The following is a 23,962-nucleotide window of genomic DNA, read 5'->3' on the forward strand; positions in this document are numbered from 1 at the left end:
ACCAGGCTCAGACAGGTGCAAGCTTGGAGAGGTAAGCAGCGCTCCGGACTGAGCAAAGCTAGTGGCAGACCTCAGGACCCTATCAGGTAATTTCACACGACTACTGTATTTAGCGAGAAGGGGAAACATATCTGAGCATTCGTGGCCGGTATGCTCGTTCTCACCTCCACAGCGTTTTGGATGCCAGCGTGCAACGTTCACCCGTAGCTGCAGTTCTGGCGACACGCTTTGCTGGCTGCTCAAACCCGAGACGAAGTCTACGGACCACCTCCTCAAGGTTTGTGCACATGATTGTGATAATTCCATGTATACAGCACTAAACCGTCTGCTAAGTATTGCACGTCTTTGTGGTCACCATAAAGCTGAAGGCCTTGCCAAGTTTTAAAGGCCAAAAAGGTCTATGTTTATTTTCTAAGCATAACCCGATAATCCTCTCTTCAAAAAAAAAAAAAAAAATAAGGTCGGTTACAGCACTGCGACTTCTTGCACCATCGCACACATCTCGACACAGCTTGAACTTCGTATAAAACTCTGCCAAACTTGATCAAACGTTCGTCCATACTATAAAGGAAAGGTATTTAGGCTAGAGAAGACTGCAGTCCTCTTTACTGCTCGTCCTTGACATGCTTGAATGCCTATCGCACTGTAAATATGCCGTCTTGTACTAACAGTCTCTTGATGCTATTCACTCAACACAGTCCAGGTCATCTTCACCTACACCCACTCGTCAACACTACCCTAGAGCTGAGACAGAAGAGCGGCAATTATGACCATCAAGACTTATTCGATCCAGCACACAAAAGTGTCATCGACCTGCTCGCCCGAGAAGTGTGCAGATTGTTGATTGTGACTGAGGCTTTTCCGGCTCTGGCCCCCAGCGACATCCACACAAGAAAAATGCAGTTGCAAACGTCAAGCCACAGGGTCCCTGAAACTCCCCAGCCGGTCCTTGTCGCTGGGGTTAAAGGGTTGAAAAGAAAGACAAAACGTAGCCAGTAACACAGATTGTTCACGTTATACTCTGGGATACGAATTACAGTTCTGGGATGGGTTAGAGAAAAACACAATGGTCCAGGTACGCACAACAGTGGTATCAACAAGTGAACCACTCTGTTAAAAAAAAGTCGCCGGAAGACAATAAACTGAGCAAGAGTCAGCGTGTCTATGCTCCGGGGATCATAAGGGTGGCGACTTTCTGCCACAGACTTGACGGACTAACCACAGCGCGTCGCCCACTAGTAACACAGTAGTGTTTCACTCCTAACCATGACCTGTTTAATTCAGAAAATTTTAATTTTATAAAAGTACTGGCTACACATGCCTTCTTCCCCACTTACAATGGAGTCAAGAGTGCAGTGCATGACCTGGAGATGTACGTCTTCCCCCTTCAAAAGTAAGCTGTCGATTCGTTTAACGGCCCAAATCAATACAAACATCCGCTTCTTGTCGTCTTCTTTCAATCTTGACATGCCGACTACACGAAAACAGAGAAAGATGGGGGCTGGGTCTCAGAGATGTGTGTAGCTGGTAGGATTTGAGACCACGTGCAAGCAATTCAATAGTCATTTGCCTCCTAATCTCCGAAAGGTTTCATTTCATCCCTATTACAACAGACTTTGTGATCTACCCGACTCGGCAAAGCAAGCTACGTTGCAGGCTGAGAGGCGATGTGGAGGGTGGCGAGAAAGGAATCTGCCTGTCATCGCCAGCCACTGGGACTGGCAACAGCTCGCCACACACCCCGCCGCCGACGTCGCCGATGATGCCGTCAAAAGCCGCCTAGATTCTGCAGATCAATGGAGGCGGCCTCCTCCCCACTATCATCCCACCATTTCCAGTCGCTCTAAAAATCATGTTGTCCAGACTGCAGCAGAAGTTCTTTGTATCACCGTCTCTTATACCCGCGCCACTACCCCTCCCCACCAGAAGGTTCCCTCCTCTCCACTTACCCCTCTCTCCCACGTGCCGACAGTCGAGAGACGCAAAATATTTTGAGGACCTCACAGCGCGATAAATCATGCTCTAAAGTTATCATCATCAATTAACTGAAATAGATTGTTTATGACAACTGGTCCTTAACACCTTGCTGCCTGATCCAGCACAATCTCGCCAGGAGGAATGTCCGACTAACGGCTGGTTAAGAAGTTATTGCCTGAGTTATTTTATGGAAATCCCAACTGGCATACGTCGCAAAAGATGTTATGTTTACTTCTCCTTGAAGTAAGTACCGACATTACCCGCACTTCCAAATCATTTCTGTATTCGTTCGGGCGACATTTTCTCCAAACCAACGCGAGAATTGGAAGATCGTGGGTGGGTGGGTTGGAGTTTCAGGCCGTACCAACAATTAAGGTTATATATGCATATCACGGAGCGACGGAGGTCAGGGGTTAAATCTGAAAGAGCAAATGAATCAAAATCGTGTCTATGCGCTGCTTGATGTCACTTCACTAAGTACATTTTGAGCAGACATTTCGTTACCTTAGCGGTCACACCCACCACAAAATAGACAGGTTGGGATGGGAATTATGTCTTTTCACCTCACAGGCTGAGGGGATCGACTCTGTGATTTTGTTTCTGTGATGTGCTCATGTTTGATTGAATAAAAGTGTTGGATCTTCCCGTTTATAAGAACCTCTGCTGCGATTGCTTTCCTCTCGTGATTTGCAGGTGGATTGTATACGATCTTTTCAAGTGCAAACTGATTGCATCAACTGGCCAGACTACCACTCTGACGAGTTTCACTCGCGTCTGCAGCGGCTGAGTTGCAATGAATGAAGTACCCATCACCTGAATGCCTATTTAATACATTTGTCGCTATTCTCAAGACTTCTCAACACAAGTGTCGATATTCTCTTGACCCTACTTTCGGTTAAACCTGGCGCCGGAACGCAACGAGTCTTCACGCTGTTGTTTGTTCATCTTTGAGACTGATTTCTTCGATCTTGTTCAACGAAGTGAGCTTGGCTATTGGCTGATATATCGCACAGTACAAATTATTATTAAGTGAATTTTGTGACAGTCTGGCTGCCCGACCTCTCTTATCTCGCTATACTTTGCCGTCACAAACAGCTACACGTCTTGTCCGCGTTGCTAGCGCTAACCCACACCAAGCAGTAGCTAGGTAAATACTGTCTCCGCCAACAGAGTATCGAACCACTGGCTAAGTTGTGAGCTCCCCCAGCTTGCAAGAGCTTACAGCCTAAAGGGCAGTCCGGCCTCCATCGGTCTTCTCGTCAAAACGTTCTCCTCGGCATTGTCCTGCTTCCGAGGCTCACTATTAAACCCATGACAGCGCTTTTGAGTCGACTGGCCTGGGGGACGATCCATGAAAACAAGGGTTGTGTATTGTTCCTCGTGTTTTGAAGCTTGTTGAAGTGCTGACTGAACAGACTTCGCACCCCTACGTTGGCATTGCTACAGTCCAGCTTCATGGCTTTCTCGGAACTTCTTTGGGACTTTAACCAATAAACTTAGCAGAATGTTTAGAAAAAAAATTCAGCACCATTTAAAAAACCTGGCATTCTTGATAGGCTATTAACCCATTTTTGAAAAAAAAACCACCTGTAAACAGCTGCATTAACAAAATGAATAAACAACAAAAGATGCAAACATAATTACAGATGACTGGGTGGGGGTGTTATGGTTCTCGTCAAGATTCTATCCATAAGAAACCTAAAAGGCTCGTAAATCAACTGTTCAAATTTGCGTTACCGTCGAAGCAGAAAACGACCGTCTTCATCCAACACCCCACGCCCCCAATAAGGAGGAGGGGGAGGACTGAACTGAGTGATTCATCTCCGCAGCAGCTACGCCATAACCATCTTGCACGCACCCTCCCCACTTCGTTCACACTTCTTTACGCACACGACAATGACACACACACAAAAATCGCCAAGCCTTTTATCTCTGTCTAATTGTGTCGTTTGATTGGTGGGGAGTTGCCTTGCACATTTCTGACAATTAAGTGCGCTGGCTGAAAGAACCTGCAACGAGTGTACTCTCCCCCTGGTCCGGACTCGTCCACTCAGGAGCTCATCAATGCTCGGCAGCGTACGAAGCACACAAAGCGAACTCTACCCGGCCTCAAAAGGCGCCCGATGCCATAAATATTCAAACGGGAAACAGGCAACTCCAAGAAGCTAGGACTGCCACCGCCGGCCATGGCTACAAGATGGCGAGCGTTTCCTCGCCTAACGCCGTCCGCCTCGTGCACAACCCAGTCAACTCCTTACACCCTCCGTTCTCCCTGTAGGACAGAATCAGAAGAAACATGTGATCCTCGCCCGCGGCCAGGCCGCGATATGCTCAGTGGTCGAACTTTGATGAAAACTGAACTTTGTGTTACAATGCCACTAACGAGAACAAAAGAACAAAGCATCAAGAAGACTACGTAAGGTAGGGGGGGGGTAGTAGAGCCTCCCCTCCCCCACTCCTGTACAATTAACGAAAGCACATCAGCTGTTGACAATAAGTTTAACTCAGGGACGTGGAAAGTGCAAGAATATAAATCCAGTCGTGCAGTGTCCTTTAAAAGCCCCGGCTCGTCTACTTGCTGTGAACGAGTTGATCACATAAAGCAAGCGACAGGAGGAGCACGACAACTCCCTAAATCCTAGCCTGACCAGCCAAACCATCAACATCATTCTTCACAGGCGCGGCACCAAGGGCTTACCTGCCCCGCGGATCAGCTCTAAGGACTGCCAGGCGATTTATAACACAGCACTAGTGCTCCCCTAACGCCCGCCCTGCGCTCACCGTTCGGAATCAATGGGTAGTACGGACTTTCTCGCAAAGGACCCATAAAACCTTTCAAACGGCATCTTTTACCCTTATCGCCGACTCGATCCTTCCCTTCTCGCCCAGCCATGTTTGCGGAAGAATTTGATGGCCTGCAACTCTATCTCTCTCGCGTTACCTCGCCTCGCAAGAAGCTGGCGCTGTCTGCCCGTCCCGTGCCCACTCATCTGGACAAGGCCGCGTTCATTTGGGGATGGGGATGGGGATGAAGGGGGCAGAGCGGGAGTGTCGCTCGCATACTAGCTGGTCAATCAGCACACGCCTGCCACCTTTTTCAGACATTAGATATTTTCCTTTTCATCTAAAGCTAACACGCTGCAAAGGCTTTGCTGGAAACTATTCCTGCTTTGTGCCGTTCATCTAAAAAATATTTTTAGGATTAAGAATCGTTTTGACGAAATTTCTAAGTTTAGCAACGGTCTCTACCGCGCAAAGTGTCTTTCTTTCCCCCTACAAGTTACTAACAAGTTCTGATTGTAGAAAGAGATATGACACAATCTGGCTTGGAAGTATCAGGAAATCAGAAAGGCTATTTAAAACAAAAAATCCGTCTCTGGTGACAGAAGCAAGCAGTGGGCTGGACATCATTTGGGCCGACGACTTGTTTTCCTCCGTGTTCAGCCCTCCCCATGTTTATTCAACGAGCCCGAAAAGTGGGTAGCGCAAGAGCGACGGCCACCAGACAGCTGCTGCAGCACGTTTGGTCCTGGAAATTCATTGTCTGGCGTGCGGGGCGTGATTAAATGGACTGGACCTGCTCGCAGGAGATGACCACCGCCGGTACCTCCGCCACCACCAGCTGCAGCGAGGCCATCGCCGTCGTTAAGCTGGCAGAGCGCGATGGGCGGCTTGCGTTAATCAGGACGTGGCTGGCAGAGAGAGAAAGTGAAAGCAATGTACAAAGCAATGCCCAGTGGGACTGATCCTGTCCTACTCTGTCACTGCCCGCCTAGAGACCAATCGCCATCCTAGGAAGACGGGAAAGAGAAGTCTCAAGCGCAGTGCCAGGAGCGTCGCAGACGCGTGTTGACACAACACACTGTTTCAGAGAATAAGGGGAATTAGGCGAGGGGCTACTGTAGGTTTAAGTGTCAAGTTTGCCGACGTATTTTGCTTTTATATCGCCATAAAATGATTTTCTAGTTGCTTTATCCAGAATTTCAATCAGTTCAGAGGAAGGCTTGTCTTGTAATCTAAACAGCAGCAGGTGTGAATGGGGAACTGGGCGACCGCAATAAGGCTGAACAGAATTACAGACTTGGGGATGAACGCGGAAACTGCCCCTTTTTCCCGACTGTCGCGATGCCAGAGCAGCTGAGACAGGTGCACTCGCTGTCGTCTTTATTTCGTTACTAGGGAGTGTGTCGCGGCTAGACGGCGTAATTTCTGCTCCAACAGTCAACTGGGAAGCGAAACATTGGATCTCAGACGCAAGCACACAGTGAAGGAAAGGTCCATCCGATAAAACTATATTAAGTTGGTAGCGTGCGAAGCACTGACAGAAATGTCGAGATACGCATCAAAATAGACATTTTTATTCTTCTGACGGGCACCATTGGTATTCAGCGTGGTATTGTTGCTAATTTGATAATGTTGATAATTTCATAGTGAATGTACATTTCTCGGACACTGCCAAAGTTGAAAAGAATGAACAAATTCATTACTATCCTTTAAAACTTAATTTACGTATATACGCAACACCTGTACTTTTGTCGTTATTCCCAAATCCTTCGCCAATATCATGCTCTTGTGCACAATATTTAGCCATTCTAGCCTTAGCCTCGGCGTTCCAATCCCAGCTTTCTGGAAATAACACAAACCCGCCGCAAAAAAAAAAATCTCATGTCTACAGTAACTCCATTTGACCTCACTTCCCGACATACAAGGATTAACAGAAGCACCAGGTCAGAGTCATTTCCAAATAAGTTTCAATGGAGATGTGAGAGAGTAGTGGGGAAACTACCTCAGCAAAAATCTCCATACAAAGTAAATGCACAGAAACACGCTAGGCACTGGCTGTTTTAAACAAAAACCTTTAAATTATAATCGCAGTTGTGAAAGGCATCATTAACAATTTTAAACGAGCTCGAGTAAAACAATTTGTATAAATGAACTGGGAGCAGCAAGATCACATTACAGTCAGCAACTTTTAAACGGCAATTAACTCTAAGGGCTTTACCAGAGCTACTAAGCTACTGCATTCTTCTCACTGGCAGACACTCTACAACCTCGCATTTTGTTAGCGCTGGTGCCATCATGTCAGCTCATTTCCCGCACTGTTCATCGGCAAAAAAAAAATCTGTTTACGTTGTTCTTGGGGCCACCTGCGTTCACTGGCAAGGCCACCCTTGTGAAAGCGAGTTCTAACGGGTATCAGTTATGTATTATCACTTCAATCCCTTTATATTTAAAAAAACAACAACAGACTTTTAGGGCAACTCTTTAGCGGGATCATAGAGCGTTTCACGACTGTGAAAACCACAGTTGTATTTCCTTTCTCTTTAACCCCATCCTTGTCCTCAGCCTACCACCGCTCTTCTCCTCCATCATCAAGCATTAGAGTCCATCTTGGAGGATCAAGGGGTCAAAGGTCGTGGCCTGTCCCTAAGCTGTCGCGCCCCAAAGGAAATCGGTCCATCAATAATTGACGAGCTTCGTGTGGCAGCCGCACCACACAAAAATAAATAAAAAAATTCAGACGAGGCGACAGTTTAGCAACCTATAAAGCGTCTGGAAAAAATATAACTCGAACTGAAAGGACTGGCTCCAGCCTTCGGAAAAAAAACATTAATTTTTAAAGGGGTTATAGCGATTGGGAGAGAGGGAATGGATTGTTCATGCAACCTCGGCATTCATGCAAATGGGGATATATTAAGCTAAATTAAAACAGCCAGCGATGCACTCTCCTTTGCATAATTCCCCTCGCGTTTCGCGTTGTATTCTGAGTTACGTCCCTGCTGTCAACTTGTACCCGAAAAGCTCAGAAACATGCGGGACAGGCGTGTTCGAGAAAGAAAGGCACGACAGGGAGTTCGAACATCCCGAGCTTCGCATGTCACCCCTACACACCATCAGGTCACGTGCAGCCCAGTGGGATGTAAGCAGTCGGCGCCGTAAAGACGTTATCACACGAGTGACAAAGGGACGCCGCGTTTTATCGCCAACGAGGTAAACAACAACAGCCTAACGTCTATCAGCATGCTGATGAATATAAGCACGCACGAACACTGCTGCCAACATCATCATCGACTTGAACTCGGGAAATTTTGCGTTGGTCTAGCATTAGGAGATGCATTATTCACTCACACTATTAATGCATTAAAGAAAGAGTGCGCTGTAAGAAAAACCTGTACAAAGCAAAAAGGCAGTGATGCGTTACACTCATTTTCTCTGTAGTTTTCGTCAGAAAAAAAGTATTCTTAGAAAACATTGTTCACATTAAGACCCACCACTCCACGCACACACCAATTACCTTTCTCACTTGTTTTTTAGCTCCCAAGTGTTGTGCTAGAAAAAGTACCATTTTCTCCATTTCGCAGTCGTCACTTCTCCACCGCAAATAATAAAAAAAGGCGATTTAAAAAATACTAATATGCATTGGTGTTACAAACACAGAAAAAAATGCTTACAAATCTGCCGCCAGGATATGAAAAATGATTCCAATATTCATCAAAGTTATATGGTTACACAATAAATGGGTGATGTAACATAAGGTTTTTAAATATCTCAAGAAGATTTGGCCTGAAATAAAATCTGAAAGGCACGGTGCACGTAAAAGAAGGCAGGATACAGGGTACGGGTACGCATGAAAGGCGTGCAGCAGGCACAAAGAGTTATCGATGACTATAGCCGTACCGTCAATGCTGCCGTCTACAATAAAAGAATGCACTGCAACTTCTGGTGTGCACACATGACTGCTCTCTTCTCAATACATCAGCACACCAGCAGCAGCCCGACCTGGCGCCAGCTGCAGAGCTCATTTTCCAATCGTGCAGCTCTCTGGTCCAGTCTCTCCACCTGACGAGATGGCGCCACAGACATCATTCGGACTCTCCATGAATTCTGCTGCGCGCAACCACGTCCTCTTGAAGCACCTACACCAGCGGTTCTCAACCTGTGGGGCGCGATGTGCTTACAAGGGGGGAGCGAAGGTGGTCATTTTTTTTAAAGTTTCTTGTATCGGTATTAGTGAAATCAGCTTACATTGCTGACTAAGGGGGGCGCGCGGACATACCTTTGTTCGTCAGGGGGGCGTCACAAGTAAAAGGTTGAGAACCGCTGACCTACACTATGTTGCTTGTCACTTCTCCGTCTACCGTGCAGGTGCCGAGTTCCCTCAATGACCAGAGCTAGATACTCTACAAAGGAAATACCACGCGCCATGGCTGAGATACAGTCGATACACGCTTTTGCCGGGCATATTGATCTGACGTCAATCCCGTTGTCAAAAAATCAAACGGTTACCCGGCCTCTTCCAGCAGAAGGTGACTTCTTAAACTGGGAAAGCGACACCAAGGAGACCCGAAAAGGGGAAATACTTCAAAAGGGGGAAAACAGTGTGTGGTTGGCAAGTAGGAAGCACTGAAAGGGGTATTACTTTCCCCTACATCAAGCACTCTCACGGGGTGCAACACTTAACGGGTGCCCTATCTTTAAAACCCTCCCGGGTTTTGCAACCTCCCCCAACCCCCATCGACATCCAGCACCAGTTGATCCTGCTCTCTACTGATCGCTAAATGAGATCCGGCATTGCCCAGCAAACATCGAGCTATTACAAAAATCGCCCTGCCCTACTGCAGCAGTTGATTTGCGACTTGTAAAAGTCTTAGTCCAAATACCACGAAACGTGTTTCCTTTCAACCCCCAGCGCCTACCTTTTCCCGACAGACCTACGACACAAAACAACTGTCCAGCAGGCCGTGACCAACTTCCATGTTCCTGTCAAAGGTGCAGCACGCCGCTCCTCTCCCACTTTACGCAACAATGGCGGTCAACAATCGACGCAACCCCTCCCCCAGTACAGCAATAAGCGTTTAACGGTTTCCTCACAATGGTCGGTGAGGTCAGCGGGGACTTGCTGTGGTCGTGCGTGTGCACGCGCGTGATGTGCCGCCACTAGATCGTGCACGGGCAGCTCGTGCTACTGAGAAGCAATTTCGCTGAGGCTGTTACAATGCCTGTACCATATATTATTTATGACCACGCCGCTCAAGCCGGAATACTTGGCGCAGACAGCAAGCGCTAGACAGAGACTTTTGTGAGAGGCCACACTATACTGTCGGCCCCAGCAAGATTTTTTTTCTCCACGCCACTGCTCTATTCGACGCAAACTGTCGGCAGTGTTAAAACTTCACAAAACCTACTTCAACTCAAACTGTCAGTTGTAACTCGTCAGACCAAGGACCCTATCTTGCAGGCCAGCAGACGTGGGGAAACAGGGTCCCGGCATATGCACAAATATTCACGTGTGTATCAAGTGGTAGCATAAATCCCCTTAGTTTATGTCAATCGATGGCTTCAAGCAACGCCCGCCATGGCACGTATCTGTGCCCGATCTGGTCATGACAGTGGTCTAAGCGACCACAGACAGTGCCCACCCTGATTCTACCACACGCTGTGACCTGAAAAAAGTGCAAAGTGGTTAGCAACTCACTTTGAACAAAGAAATCTGCAACCCAAATCCTTCTCATATCTAAAATAGTCTGGCCCCCAGCTCTCTCACACACGCACACACCAAGTCGGAAAGAAGACTTGAGCTCTAGAGAGGGGAAAAGGTAATTCCCAACTGCTTAAGATTTTCAGTTAACTGCAGAACAGCGATCGCATTGTTGGGAACATGTCAAGAAACACGCAATACTTATTGCTTGTGCAAATTGGCTCACAAAGACCTCGGCTTCTCTCCCCACTCCCAAACCTTACTGTCTCTTCTCCCTCCCTCGCCCCGTTGATTCAGCTCTCCAACAGACCTGTACAACAAAATGCTTGCAACATTATGAGCAAGGGAGTGAGGAGAGCTCTGTCAATATGAAAACTACGACAGTGCGACTGGTAATGTCCCTAACGCTCCCGACACAGGCTGGGTTCAGTAGATGCCCGATGCTAGTCGCTATAAAGGCACACAACCAAAGAGAAACAAACTTGAATGAGGAAAGAAAAACTTACAGAAAACCTATGACACTAAAGGCCGTTTAGTTGCTCACTTCTATTTACAGACCAATGTGTGTATCGTTCTATCGTGTCTAAAAGCCAAACTTTCGTTATCCGGCAGGAAAGAATAGATTCCATCTAGTGGAGGGAGGGTGAGGTACTTGTCGGGCCAGATGACAGTAATTAGCAAAGCATGACCACAAGGGAAGCAGGCACTGTGTGTGATTCTCATCTCCCTTCCTTAGGTCGAACCACTCTTTCCCACACTAAACTGCGCCCCTCCCAATGCCCTTAGTCAACATAGTCATGCTCTAATATCCCACAACTAGGGGTTCTGGACCAGTGACTGGCCGTGTAGTGAACGCCGCCATGTAGGGCACGAGGTCATTCCTACCGCCAACGTACACTTATTAAAACTGTTTATCCATCTCCTGTCTATTTGTTGCGGGACATTTACATTGTGCTTGCATTCCCTGAGGCTAATAACAATCTTTTACCCTTCCCTTTTTATAGCAATGAAAAAGCCAAATATCCATGAATGAGGTATACTGGTCTAACAAAAAGTTTTTAATGCTATCAGTTTTGTAGATGCGGGACTTGTTGGCCCCGACAAAATCGTTGTTGTTTTTTTTTTGTTTGTTTTTTTTTATTATGCTATCCCTTCGTTACATTCTTCAGATTTTAAATCCACCCCATTACTTACACAGCCTGCAAGTCTCCGATGTCAACTGTTGCACTTTAAGAGCTAGATTAGAATGTAACAAACCATCAATGGCTCCCTTCGTCCGTTCAATGATCTTGCGACCGTAGACCGTAGTACAAACGTGCGTGCATGAGCATGAGGAGAGCAGGGGGATAATGGGGGAACTCAACTGCTGTGAAGGTTGCCTCTAGGCACCACTGTCATCGATTCACAACGTTGGACTGATCAACAAGTCGGCGTTGCGACTTTAATTTCTTTGCCCTAAGCCTGCAAGGCTAGGGTTGTTAATGCATGTACGGCTGACTAAGCTGGGCAACTACACCTATTCACCGCCTGTGTTACAAACATCGGAGGTACTGCGCCGTGGCTTTCCCATTACTCTTGGTGGTGTATATAGTCCTTACTGCGGTCCCATGTCAGGTTACCTCGCTACAACGAGAACAAGAACACCTGCATGTTTGATAAAGATGTGAGCTCTCCCTTCTCACCACAATAACGTATACAATAGGCTGTAGATCATTTTTGTTTTCGTCTTTCGGCGGCACTTTCACCAGGTTCTCGGCCACTCAATATACTGAAGACTACTCGCTGATCGCTTACTGAGCCCGAACAAGCCATGCTGGTGTACAGGTGAGTCGCGGCGTGAACATCTACATACGAAACAGCAAGTTAAAAAAAAATCTTCCTGCCATCCACTACAAAAATTCCCCGTCTTACAAAAAGAAAGGTTTTTATCGCAACAGTGTCAACCCCCTAACCGCATCCAAGAGGCGATCTATGTCAAAGTAGAAGTCATTGTCAGTACACTCATTATCATAGCCTAACAACACACAAGTGCAGGTGCGAGGGATTCGGCCGAGACCTCACATCACGGACAGTTAAATACGAGTTACTGAGTACTCATGCCCTCTGGGGCCAGATGGACTGGTCACAAGCCAGTTTAACAAACAAACGCTTTTTCCTTTTTAAACAAAATCCCGTTGACAATGACAATGATCAACTTTATTTACCCCAGTGGGCAATTCGAACATGGGAAGGTGCTCTAGTTACAAAGTAAAAGCTAGAAATAAAAGTAAGAATGAAGTTCGTTGCCATGTGCAGCGTCAAAAGATGTCAACATGAAAAGTATTAGCCATGAAAAAAGAAGACAATATTGGAAACAACAAACTTGCATCAAGAATAATCCTGTGCGCACCTACATCTCACACAAACAGACTGACATTTCATCTCGGGTTAAGCAGCTGGACCGCAGGTGGCACAAACGATTCCAGGTGTCTGTTACTTTTACATACACGCATGGAATAACGTTTACCTGAGCTTAATACTACAAATTCTCTTGCTAGTACATGTTCAGGTATTGACAAAGTGCGTGAAGCTATCCTTACTGTTTGCTGGTCACAGAAAGAAGCCAAATCCCTCTGATACCAATTATCTTAGAACAGATGTGGACAACACTGTTGACACTGTTCCTATCATGGACAGAGAGATTGCGAAACCAGCATACAAATGAAAAAGATGAAAGACTACGACGATAGTAGATAGAAGCTATACACCTGTACAGTGTAAGGGGCACCACTTGGGGCCCAAGACGGGCACCTAGCAGTGCCAGCGTTACCAGGGCCAATGGTGCGGCCTGCCACACATGTCACCGGACAGTAAGGAAAGTGGCGTTACCGTCGGCCGCTGTCTATGGCGGGACAAAAGAACTGCCTGTCTTCCACACCAAGTCCTCAACCTGTGCCGCGCGACACTCGAGGTCCTCTTGAAAGCGTGCAAGAAGTCAGTCAAAGCATGTCCAAGCATGCCGAGAGGGAGCGTTCAGTGCAGGTCACCCACAACCCCAACAATTTTATGCGTATGTAAAAGACCTCTAATCCCACAGCACTTGTGTGTACCTTTGTATATGCATCTGCTGCAACCTGGGTGCCTTTTGTTGGACAAAGACGACGACCCCTAACAGTTTCTTCTGCAACTTGCGACATTCATTGCCGATATAGATGTGACACCCCCTACCCCCGTTTCCTAAGCACACGATACCTCCCCCTCCCCCCTGACAGCATCCTTGGGTAGAAACATATTGGTAACAGAGTTTTCACTCTCCAGAATGAGAGCAACAACTCTCGCGACCTCTGCGAAGCACGTGAAGACCGTCTTCCGAAGTTGCTTGCACCGGACACCCACACTATTCCCACCTTTCCATGGGCTCAATACATCAGATTTTACCACTCGATAGTACTAAGAGCAAAATTGCGGAGCAACGACTTTGGTTTTTCGTGCTGCAGCTTTCTTAAACATTCAAACAGGCAAATAAGGAAAGACACTCGGGTATTTGACAGACCCAGTCAACACGTGGAGAGGAGGCGGGTGGCGGAAGTAAAATAATCCTTCAGAGCTAATTTTTAACACAGATCAGATACTTAAGGCCGACAGGAAAACCCTCGCTACGGGTCGTTCTTAACCGGGATGACAATCGAGGCTGCCTGGTCTCTTTAACAGTGGCCATCACATTAATATGCCGTAAGACAGATATTAGACAACATATGTCCCAGACAAAAATCTCTTCTAACCTGCTACCGCTACATTTTATATATTTTAATATAATGGCTATAAGAATGTTCTGACTGTGTGCAACTTTATTATCTAAAGTCACGGTACAACCCACCGCCACCCTCTTCCCTGGGCGCGTGCGAGAAATGAGAACATGCCTCTGCTTCTCACTGCGCATAACAAAGTAACACCTTGACTTCGGTAAGATATTTCGTGCAAGTTCCCACGTGCCAGCATCACCACCCGAATGAGTGCAGTTCACTGCTCAGGAGAACTGAATACAGCGAAGCGAGCTACCTTCAAGGTCTATCATGACTGTCAAGGTTCGCCTGCAATGTATCTGAACTGAGCGAAGAAGCGATTGACAGATTTCCCTTGAATAGTTTATCCATATTGTTCTTAAGGAATTCTGGTAGTAAACTCAAAGAACGAGAGGATGACAGCAAGCAAGGATGTAAACACTTATCACCAGACATTCGAACCACAAAATGTATGCGCAATTTCTTATGATACAAATCAACTTAATTCCACAAGTAGCCTTATACAAAGGTGTTGATTGTCATCTTCCGCAAGATACTTCCTTTTTTGCCCTATTTCCAGGAAAACTCATCCCCCTCATCATGCATCCGTTAGCTCCCGCTGTACCTACGCCAAAATTATGAGACTACATACTACACACCGCTTAATTATGGTTCACAACGACCACATCAAAGCGACCACGATCTGCGTGACCATGTTGTCCTTTCCACACTTGGCCTCAAGTGGCCGACAGCTTCCCCATGTTTATATACTGTACTTCGCAACCGACTGCCCCCCTCTCCTCCACCTACGTCACAAAAACCTCAGCGAAACAAAGAAACGACAGACAGATAAGACAATACGCGGATACACAAAAGGACTGATGTCTGTCCCAGTTCCCCTTGCGTGTCGACCTAGTAGCCGCTGGGCAAGAGATCTGCGCATGTCGCGGATATTGCCACGTGGTCCATTCATGTAAAGAAACCACCTACGGGACACTTTAAAAATAATATTAAAAAAAAAAAAAAACACGCCCTGTGCTCTGTAATTTCTTTGTTAACCACTTCGAAATGCACGTGAACACTTAGGGTTGGTGGCACAGCCGCACACCATCATAGTCACAGCACCAGGGTGTCGGTGCCCGCCCAACGTGCATCTGTGGGAGGCTGAGGACTGGCCGCTGCATCAGTCGTGGACAAGGCCAGCTTTGGCAGTCGATACAAAGTCAACTGCGGGTGCCATGTTTAAGAGCGGCGCTTAATGATAATGGCTCTGTAGCATTAACCCTGAGCCCTTCACTGGCGACTGAATCAATAAGAAACACGCTGATTAGAAAGACGCCGGTCACAATGCTGTGAGGCTTTTCAACTTCTTCCTTCTTGCTTCTGTGTGCTGCTTCCAACGCAGCTTAGCTTGCGGCCCACCCTACTTCTCTCTCGTATTTACCTTCATCTACGTAAAAAAGCAATCGCGTTATCAGTCGTTCGGGGTGGGGATTGATTTTGAACACACCACGCATGTTGTGGCAGATGTCACCGCCACGCACACTAAACACAACGGTGTTTGAGCTGTTGTCAGCGGGTCCTTAACAGTGGGGCAAGCTGCCAGAGAAAGTGTGACTACATACAGCTGATATGTCACTGACAGGTAGTATATATCACAACAGCTAACAGTCATCATCACGTCGCCTTACACGCTACCAACAGTTTCATCGCCGTACTTTGCCTGCACTTGTGTCAATATGCAAAACAATGTGGCCGGTGCTTGTCATGTAAGGGTTTACCTGCTGTGTAGCGTACAATAAAGAGACCAAACTTATTAACAACTGTTGGCACGTCAACAACTGGCCGCAAACAAGAAAAGAGGGCTTTCGTCGCACGACTCCCGCCGTCGCCATGCGTGTTCAAGCACCTGTTGCTCTCTCACGTTTACGTGTGCACAGAACATCGGCGGCAAGTGAATATTAAGCTATGTGTCATCCGGGTTTCCCTCCGCACCCTTTACACCCACACCCTGTCGGGTCATGGGCAGAGTTCACTGTCACACAGCCGCCAACAGCAGGCAACAATATGGTGGCTGTCGTGCCCTGCCGCTGTCCTCCTACTGTACATATTTCCCTCCCGAAGCCCGCTTCAATCGCGTTTATCAAGCGATATTAAGTCGGCCGCCACGCTCACGCCACGGCACACTGCTCGTACATTACACAATCAATTTTCAAACACGTTCGCATCTGGCGCTGGCTAATTTTCACGCACGCGTAAAAAAAAAAAGGGAAATAAATAAAACACAAGCCGCTCACTTCATTCAATCTGCCGATAATATTCTAACCGCCAGTCGCACGCACGCACACACGAACGAACCAACCACCGTTCGTTCTGGCCAATGCGAGGTCGAAGCATGACAGACGGTAAGGTGGGTGTGGGTGCATGGGGTGGGGGAGCAAAAGTGCGAACACCCGTCAACGCTTACGGCAAAGCTGAAAAGCCCCGACTCCCCCGCCACAGTGACACAGCAGTAAGGCCAGAAAACAAGAAGAGCGAAGCCACAGCGGCCAGCTTACTACTACTTACCAAATCCTGCTTGAGAGAGATGGGGACGTACTGCACGTAGTAGTAGGGGTGCATCCTCAGCCGCCGGTAACTGTGGACCGCAATGGTGGCTGGTAATGCAGGACTCGTGGCACGGGCGGCAATCGTTGTGGCAAAGATAATAATAGGTTATTAGCACGGGACACTCTCGCTCGTGGGACACCACGGGATGGAGGTGCAGGAGGAGGAGGAGGAAGCCGGCCTGCCGCCTCGCCGCTGGCTCGCTCTCGCCGTTTCACGCAACTCCGTGGTTTACTTCAATTTTTCTCTCTCTCTCTCACACCGTTGGTACCCCCCACCCGCTCGCTCTCTGGTCCCGTTGGGCTCTCTCTAGCACGCGCTTGCTCTGGCGGGCGTGCAGCGGGCGGGTGCGCTGGACTGGCAGACAGGCCAAAAGATCCCGGGGTCCAAAAGAGCGTGAGCCGCAAAGGCGCCTGGCCGTGCACTCTCCACTACCTACACCACAAGCACCACACCGACACACACACCAACGCTGTCAGCCTCGCCGCGATCTCCGGGCTTGCCTCTAGTCGTACTTCCAACACCAGAGAGCGCCCGGCGTTTCCCTGCGAGTCACACACGCACACACGCCGTTCAATACGAACAGCAAACGGGTGTTTGTTGGCAAGGGCGGGCACCGCCTTCACAACATGACCGCCTTAGTCCGAGCCACCCTTCGTGTGCCTTTCCCCCGCAGTAGTGTTCACTTGGTCGCACACCACGCCACTGATCGCCGCTTGTCGAAACTGGGGAATGTGTCGTGTGCTCTCTCTCAGCTGGCAGGCAGGATACTAGAAAGCTGGCTTGCAACGTTCTGCTGGCCCCCCCTTCTGTTGTGTCTCACTCACCGCTAGCCCGCCATGCACACAGACCCGGTACTTGCTTGATCGCCTCGTTCTCACCGCTCGCTCCCCTCCATGGGGTGTCCCTCCACACACTCCCTTCCCTCCTGCGACCTCACTTCCACTTGCTGACGACAGGCGATAGGTGTGTCTATGTAAATTCCACCTATCAATCAGTCTATCACCTACACGGGATACCTGTGCTCCGACTCAACCTGAGAAAGCGGCCGGTCCGTGTTCACAGCCTGTCACCTGTGACTCACTCAGGCGTGACTGCTGGTCGCGGGATCGTGTGTTCGTGTTCATGCCGACGATCAGGGCAAGGAGGAGGGGAAGCTTGCGCCAGAGGGTGGGGGTGGGAACAGAGATCGAAGCAAGAGAATGCTGGGAAAGCAACTAGGCCAAGGAAGTACGCCGTGGGGCTGAGGCGGTGTATGAACTTGAACAGACTTACGTCTTATTTTTTTGCTTGTTGCTCTTTATAGGGGCGACAACACGCAAACCTAAGTATTCTGCATAAACATGAAACACAGTGGGGTTCAGGTCGGGATGTGTAGTGTATCGTGGGTGAAGGTTGTACAGGCGTTCAAACCACTGATGTGCCACGAGAAGAAAAAATAAACTAGACGTGTTCAGTCCTGCCTGATGATGCCACTCGCTTTTTCTTTACTCTCGTCGATCTCTAGCTTTTATACAAATGTTCAGTAGAAGCCTTTGCAACTGGCGTTAGCTCTCGCACTTTGCACGCCGTCATAAAGACTCAACTGCACAGCCAAAAAGGTCAGTGGTTAAGAGTTGGCGGCAACCCCTTCAACCACTACGATCTATTCCCCTTTCGCATTTATGACACAGCCAGTGTTCCCCCTACCCTCCATCCACGCATTTAATTGCCCAACAAGCGCACGGTGCCCACCACCAGGCTGAGCTCAGTCATGTTACCACGGTCTCGGGGCTTGCCTCACAATAGGGTGCGTTGTTCTATTTTACTTCCCCACCCCCTCCTCGGCAGTTATTTTCACTTTGTGCCCTTGTGAAGATCCGCTTGAAATCGATCTTATTACACAGGTCTGACAGCCATGCTGCGCCAATATTAAAAAATCCATCGCCATCTAAAATGGGAGCAAGAGGCGTATAGATAAAAAGAAAGGGACTAGGCGGGGATTATTTCCCGTCTCGTCTCGAATTTTCTGTGTTTTGTCTTCACACCCATCAAAACGGCGCTGAAGTCCGACAGAACGTTCCATGGTCAGGAGGGGTATACGGGTGGGTGACTGGAGATCACAGGTTACCATAGCGTAAGCACACGTGGGATTTAGTCCTCCATAGTTGGGTCTCCCTTTTGTTCCAAGCTCGCCACCCTTATCAGATGGCCAACCGTCCTCGGGCCTGTTTGGCCAGGAAGGCCTTACACACTGTCTTTGCTCCCTTTTCCACTTCCCCGTTAGATCATACAGCGACTGATTGCCCCAAGCGATGACGTATGACATCTTAGCGCCCAACAGGTGGAGTAGAGGCACAAAGGGTGGTGAGGGGAAGTGGTGAAGTAAGGTGAGTCCCACCCAGAGCCCCCGATAGTGGTGTTGCGTGTGTCACTTTCCCACGAGACGTGTAGGTACACACCAATGTGTAACGTACCGACAGCAACAACCGGGCTAGACACGCTAACAATGAGCACGACGCCAGGGTGGAGAGGTGGGTGGGCGGGGACTGACAAAGCTTTTCAAAGTTTCTCTAAATATCCCGCTACGTAGGCCATGCGTGAAAGAAATGCCCTGTAAACAGGCCACTTTTATCAAAGATTTGCACTCTTGCACTACATCGTTAATACGTTATTTCATCCCTACAAGATCCATTATCACCATTATAATGAAGCCGACAGTGGGAAAATTTGTACGATTCTACAAATTAATCTAGGTCATGATTAAGGGAAAGAAAACAAGAAAATGGTGGTTAACAGAAGTAGTGTTTTACTCTAGACCAGACCTGGGCAAAGGCCGGCCCGCGGGCCGGATCCGGCCCGCCTCCTGTCTCTGACCGGCCCGCCCGCTGGCGAAGGGATAGTATATATACTATATATTCGGTAATGGGTAAAACTGAGTTAACTATATTAGTCCGGCCCTCTAAAACAATCCCAATTTCTCATACGGCCCCTTGGGAAAATTAATTGCCCACCCCTGCTCTAGACCATATCTACAGTAATTACGCATTCAAGCAGTTTATATACTAGCCCCTTCCCCTCACCAATAACCCTAAATCCCCAAGTTTGTACCTGTTACGACGCTTAACCCACCTTTACAATATATATATAGGAGTCAGGTGGACAAGACCACGCTGCGCAGTCAGTGAGTGCCAGAAAGAAAGCACCCAACTGTTTAATGCTTATGTCAGCTGACCGGCACAAGCTAGCGTACAACGACTCCGTGGCCGTGGGCCCTGTTCACGTGCGCATGCGCGGTAACCTTTAGCCCTGCGTGTTACGTTTTCACTTAGGACTGCATGCTGTCAATGTAACTGTCACCACCTACTCAAACACACAGAAGCCTCTGCCACCAGTCGTAAACTTGCGTGTGAGAGCGTCTAGACTCGAACACAAAGATAGCGTCGAGCAGCTTAACATAAAAAAGTACTGGCTACAGCGGGTTCGGGACACAGCGCATATCAATCACGTGTCCTGCATGAGGAAAGAGTTCGTCCGCGACCAGTCTAAGAAAGGTGACAAGTCCGCCAAATCTTTCAGGAAAAAAAAGGAAACCGTAAATCCAAAAAAGTTGTAAGATCTTTTCTGTAGTACGGGGAAAGAATCGCACAACAACTGCTCGAGCACAAAACCGACAAATAGCCTGCTGGATGTTATAGTCTGGCTATTGGAAAAACCTGCTCAACCATCCAGGGTGCTGAAAAAGTTTGAGGAAATGTATTCCTTTTCATTTACTCTGGGATGTTTTAAATATTTGTGCGGGCCGCAGCAATGTTTTTGTTGGTGGTTATTGTGACTGGCTTATGTCCCTTGGATGCGTGAGCCGCTCGCCCCAGTGCGGTACGGTCTGTCGCACGGATCGCGTGCCGCGATGCACAACAACTCATGATGCCGACCTCCTGTCTCCTGAGGCTGGACGTGGCTAGGAGGTCCGCATACCTACGTGCAGTAAAGAACACTGGCGTGCCGCGTACAGCCTGCCGTCTGTCCCACCTGACCATCGCTGTGACACCACGCTCTTGTAATGGAAGAACGCTTTCATGGTCTGGATGATCCTCACACATAATTCAACTGAAGCATCTAAGACAAGAAAATGGTTGTTGCAAACAAGGACCAAGTGAACGTCTATTTCTGACCCATGCCATCGATCCTGAGAACAATTTAACTTAAAATCGGCCAGGGATGCTTCGCAGTCTGTTCTGGCGGTAAGGAAAGAGAATGGGGACTGGAAGGGAGGGGGCTGCAAACCACAGCCTAGGGTTTTGCCACGTCGTTCATCTTCACTTTAATAACTAGCCGGCTCCTGCCCAGGACGAGCAAAACATAAGCATGCATACGGTGCACGAAACAGCCTCACTCCCTGTCCATTTTTTCTTTCTTCTTTTAACTTCTCTCATTTCTACCCCTCCCTCCTTTCCCCTGGGCACGTGTGCGTGCCTGCGCGCACGTTCTGCATGTGTGTTCTGGAGCATTACAACAGGCAAGCTGTCTTCGCGGTCTTCTTCAACACGTACCCAATGACTGCCTATTGATTTTAAATGCCAGAAATGCCTGCCATACGCCTGCACAAGCACGCCTCAACAGTACAGCCACTCGCCCTTCACAAGAACATAAAATATTATTAATTTGGCCCGAACTTTGACCTTCTCTAGTCGACAGGCTAAGGCGAGTTCTCGCACTTTTGCCAGCATGGCCGTCCGCTTGCGAAATGACCGCCATTACTAACAAGCCATAGCCGCTGCCAGCAAAAACTCATTAACATATGGACTCGTTTTCTCCCCGAACCCAAAAGTGTCTGTCGGCCTTTTGGAACGGCCCCATGCTGGCTTAGCAGCAAGAGAGGCGGGGAGGGAGCACTAGCCGGGAATTTCGAGTTTCGGGCCGGCCGGGCATCACAATGACAACGAGGCTAAATTATTTAACGAGCGAAGAATAGCGTATTACTCCGGGGACAGTCCCTGGCGCTGCTGGCCCCGGTCTGCTATTGCGATTGGCCAACAATGGAGCCCGGGCCCTGCGCCAAGGCCACAGCAGCAGCAGCAGCCTCGACGGCTGTCAGCAGCACCAGCCGCGACCTGTCACGGCCACGCAACTCCCTCGCCGTGTCCTGTCCGTTTGCCCAAAAGCAGCGGCGTCTAGAAACAATCGGTGTCGGCAGGGGCTGAGCGGCTAGCTAGGAGCGCCACCAGCCAGGTACCGGAACAAGACGACTCCGGTACGACAGACAGGAGGGTGGTAAGAAGAAGGCGTGGTGCTACTCGCCAGTCGAGATGCTCAAACGAAATAAAGGCGGCGGCAACTGCAGGAATTCAACATGGCGCAAGACGACGCCTCCCACAAGACGAGGCACCCCTTTTACTAACGGGAAAGACAATCCACAAGTAGTCTTAACTAGTTCTTGGGTTCTGCACACGCCATCTATCACTTCTGAACTCGAATTTCTGTGACGCCGAAATACCCATACATCAGGGAAGCTAAACGGATGGGAAATGCAGGGAGGGGGGAGGGAGAAGAGGCACAAACGGGTCGCCTGCACGGGCCCTAGCAAGATACTGGAGCTGGCAAAGACCATGCGAGGTCCCCTGTCGCCTGCAGAAGACGCTCTTCTCAAGGCTCAGGTCAGCGCCAATGGGAGGGCCGTCGGCAGCCGCATCCGAGACAACCCCTAATCTCATAGTCGTGGCGGCCTATAGGTTGCGCGCGTGAAATGCATCTACACATCACGAACATGCAAATGTTGCCGGCCTCGTTCTCCAACCATTCCCTACCACACACAAAAGAAAAACCCACTTCCTTAACTAACGTCTCCTCGGCCAGGGGCGAGCGGTCCACGATCAGCCCTTGCCACGCGGCCGACAAGGTAAGGATAGGTCTGAACCCTGACCGATGCGCGGCGAGCAGGCCTAATGACAGAGCTGCAGGCGCCGTTGTGACAAGGATGGACCGACAAACCCAATGGCCAGGACAAGAGTAATGATGAAGCGGGGTTCGACCTGTCGACTTGCCCCATCATTGAGAAGAAAATTAACTTTCTTCTCTGCCGCTTGCACCGGCGGCTTCCCGCAGCCCTGTATGGCGGAAAGGGAACGGAGCGGAGATGGGAGGAGAGGAGGGGTTGGCGTGAGAAAAACAATGCGTAATATCCCTGCCAATCACGCGCACAGCGCTTTGCAGCTTTTGTCAAAACCGCCTTGCCTTTCTCACAGCAGGCGCGAAGAATGAATGAGCGAAAATCCTAAAGATCAACGGATACTGCTGCTAACATTATCGGGAAACCATAGCAACATGTTACCATTCACAAGCACCCACAATGTTGTTTCCCCTTTTTCCTCCTTTCCTTGACCCAGTTTTGGGGCTTAAGATTTTTCCTTAAATCGCCTTACTCGACGGGGTCATCCAGTTCTCTTTTTTAAAAAACACTTTTTAAAGAAAGCCCTTCTCAACCCTGCACTCTGGCATAGCCCGAAACAGAAAAACACAAAGAAGGATGAAGGGCAAAACTTTCTTTGCGATTTCCACAAGAAATCAGCCATCTTTACAGACGCAGCTTTTGATCACCGATCATTTGTACTCTTTAGGTGATTGATCTTCCCCATACCTCTTCATTTCAAGCACAATTAGGGGATGGAGAAAGAAGATATCTTTCATTTGAGACCAAACGGCCCTGCTGGCGTGCAGCAGACAGGCTAAGTCACTCGAAGGCAGTACTTGTGTCTTTGGTGGCTCTAGCGGTAGTCTTCAGGCCTAAATTTCTATGACTTATCGCGATTACCAAGTCAGAAGAGTGTATACAAACTGGTGATTCGTGTGAAGAAGGCATCATCACAGTTGGGTGGGAGAGACTGGACAAGATAATGTTGGCGCATTCGAGAAGGGCTATCAATGGGGAGGGGGGGAGATCTTTGTTGGTAAGATCTGAAAACTATAGCTGTGAGTTGGCCCCCAACGAAAAGAATCGTGGTCCTGTGGGATGTTGGGAGGTATGTGACAGTCGATCTGTTTACCGACGTTTCCAGACACACACACACTTTAGCGATCTGCTGCCAAGAGTTTCTGGGCATGGGCCGATACAACGTCGTTGACGGCGAAAAATGACAGCAGCCTGCCGCAATAAGGGAGG

The 23,962-nt window shown here is 48.6% G+C and overlaps 1 protein-coding gene across 7 annotated transcripts in view; it reads right to left on the reverse strand.

The window, feature by feature from the left end:
• The window catches only part of LOC112565022 (nucleolysin TIAR-like), a 105,138-nt gene that overhangs the window by 54,998 nt on the left and 26,178 nt on the right, over window positions 1-23,962 (reverse strand). The window contains exon 1 of one of the 7 annotated variants that reach the window (XM_025240245.1): window positions 16,786-17,751. The exons of the other annotated variants lie outside the window; for them this stretch is intronic. Coding sequence (XP_025096030.1) covers window positions 16,786-16,839 — 54 coding nt within the window. The 5' untranslated portion in view covers window positions 16,840-17,751. Of the gene's footprint in view, window positions 1-16,785; window positions 17,752-23,962 lie in introns of those variants that run through there. 7 annotated transcript variants of the gene reach the window in all.

The sequence above is a fragment of the Pomacea canaliculata genome, linkage group LG5 (assembly GCF_003073045.1).
Source record: "Pomacea canaliculata isolate SZHN2017 linkage group LG5, ASM307304v1, whole genome shotgun sequence".
Taxonomy (NCBI): Eukaryota; Metazoa; Mollusca; class Gastropoda; order Architaenioglossa; family Ampullariidae; genus Pomacea; species Pomacea canaliculata.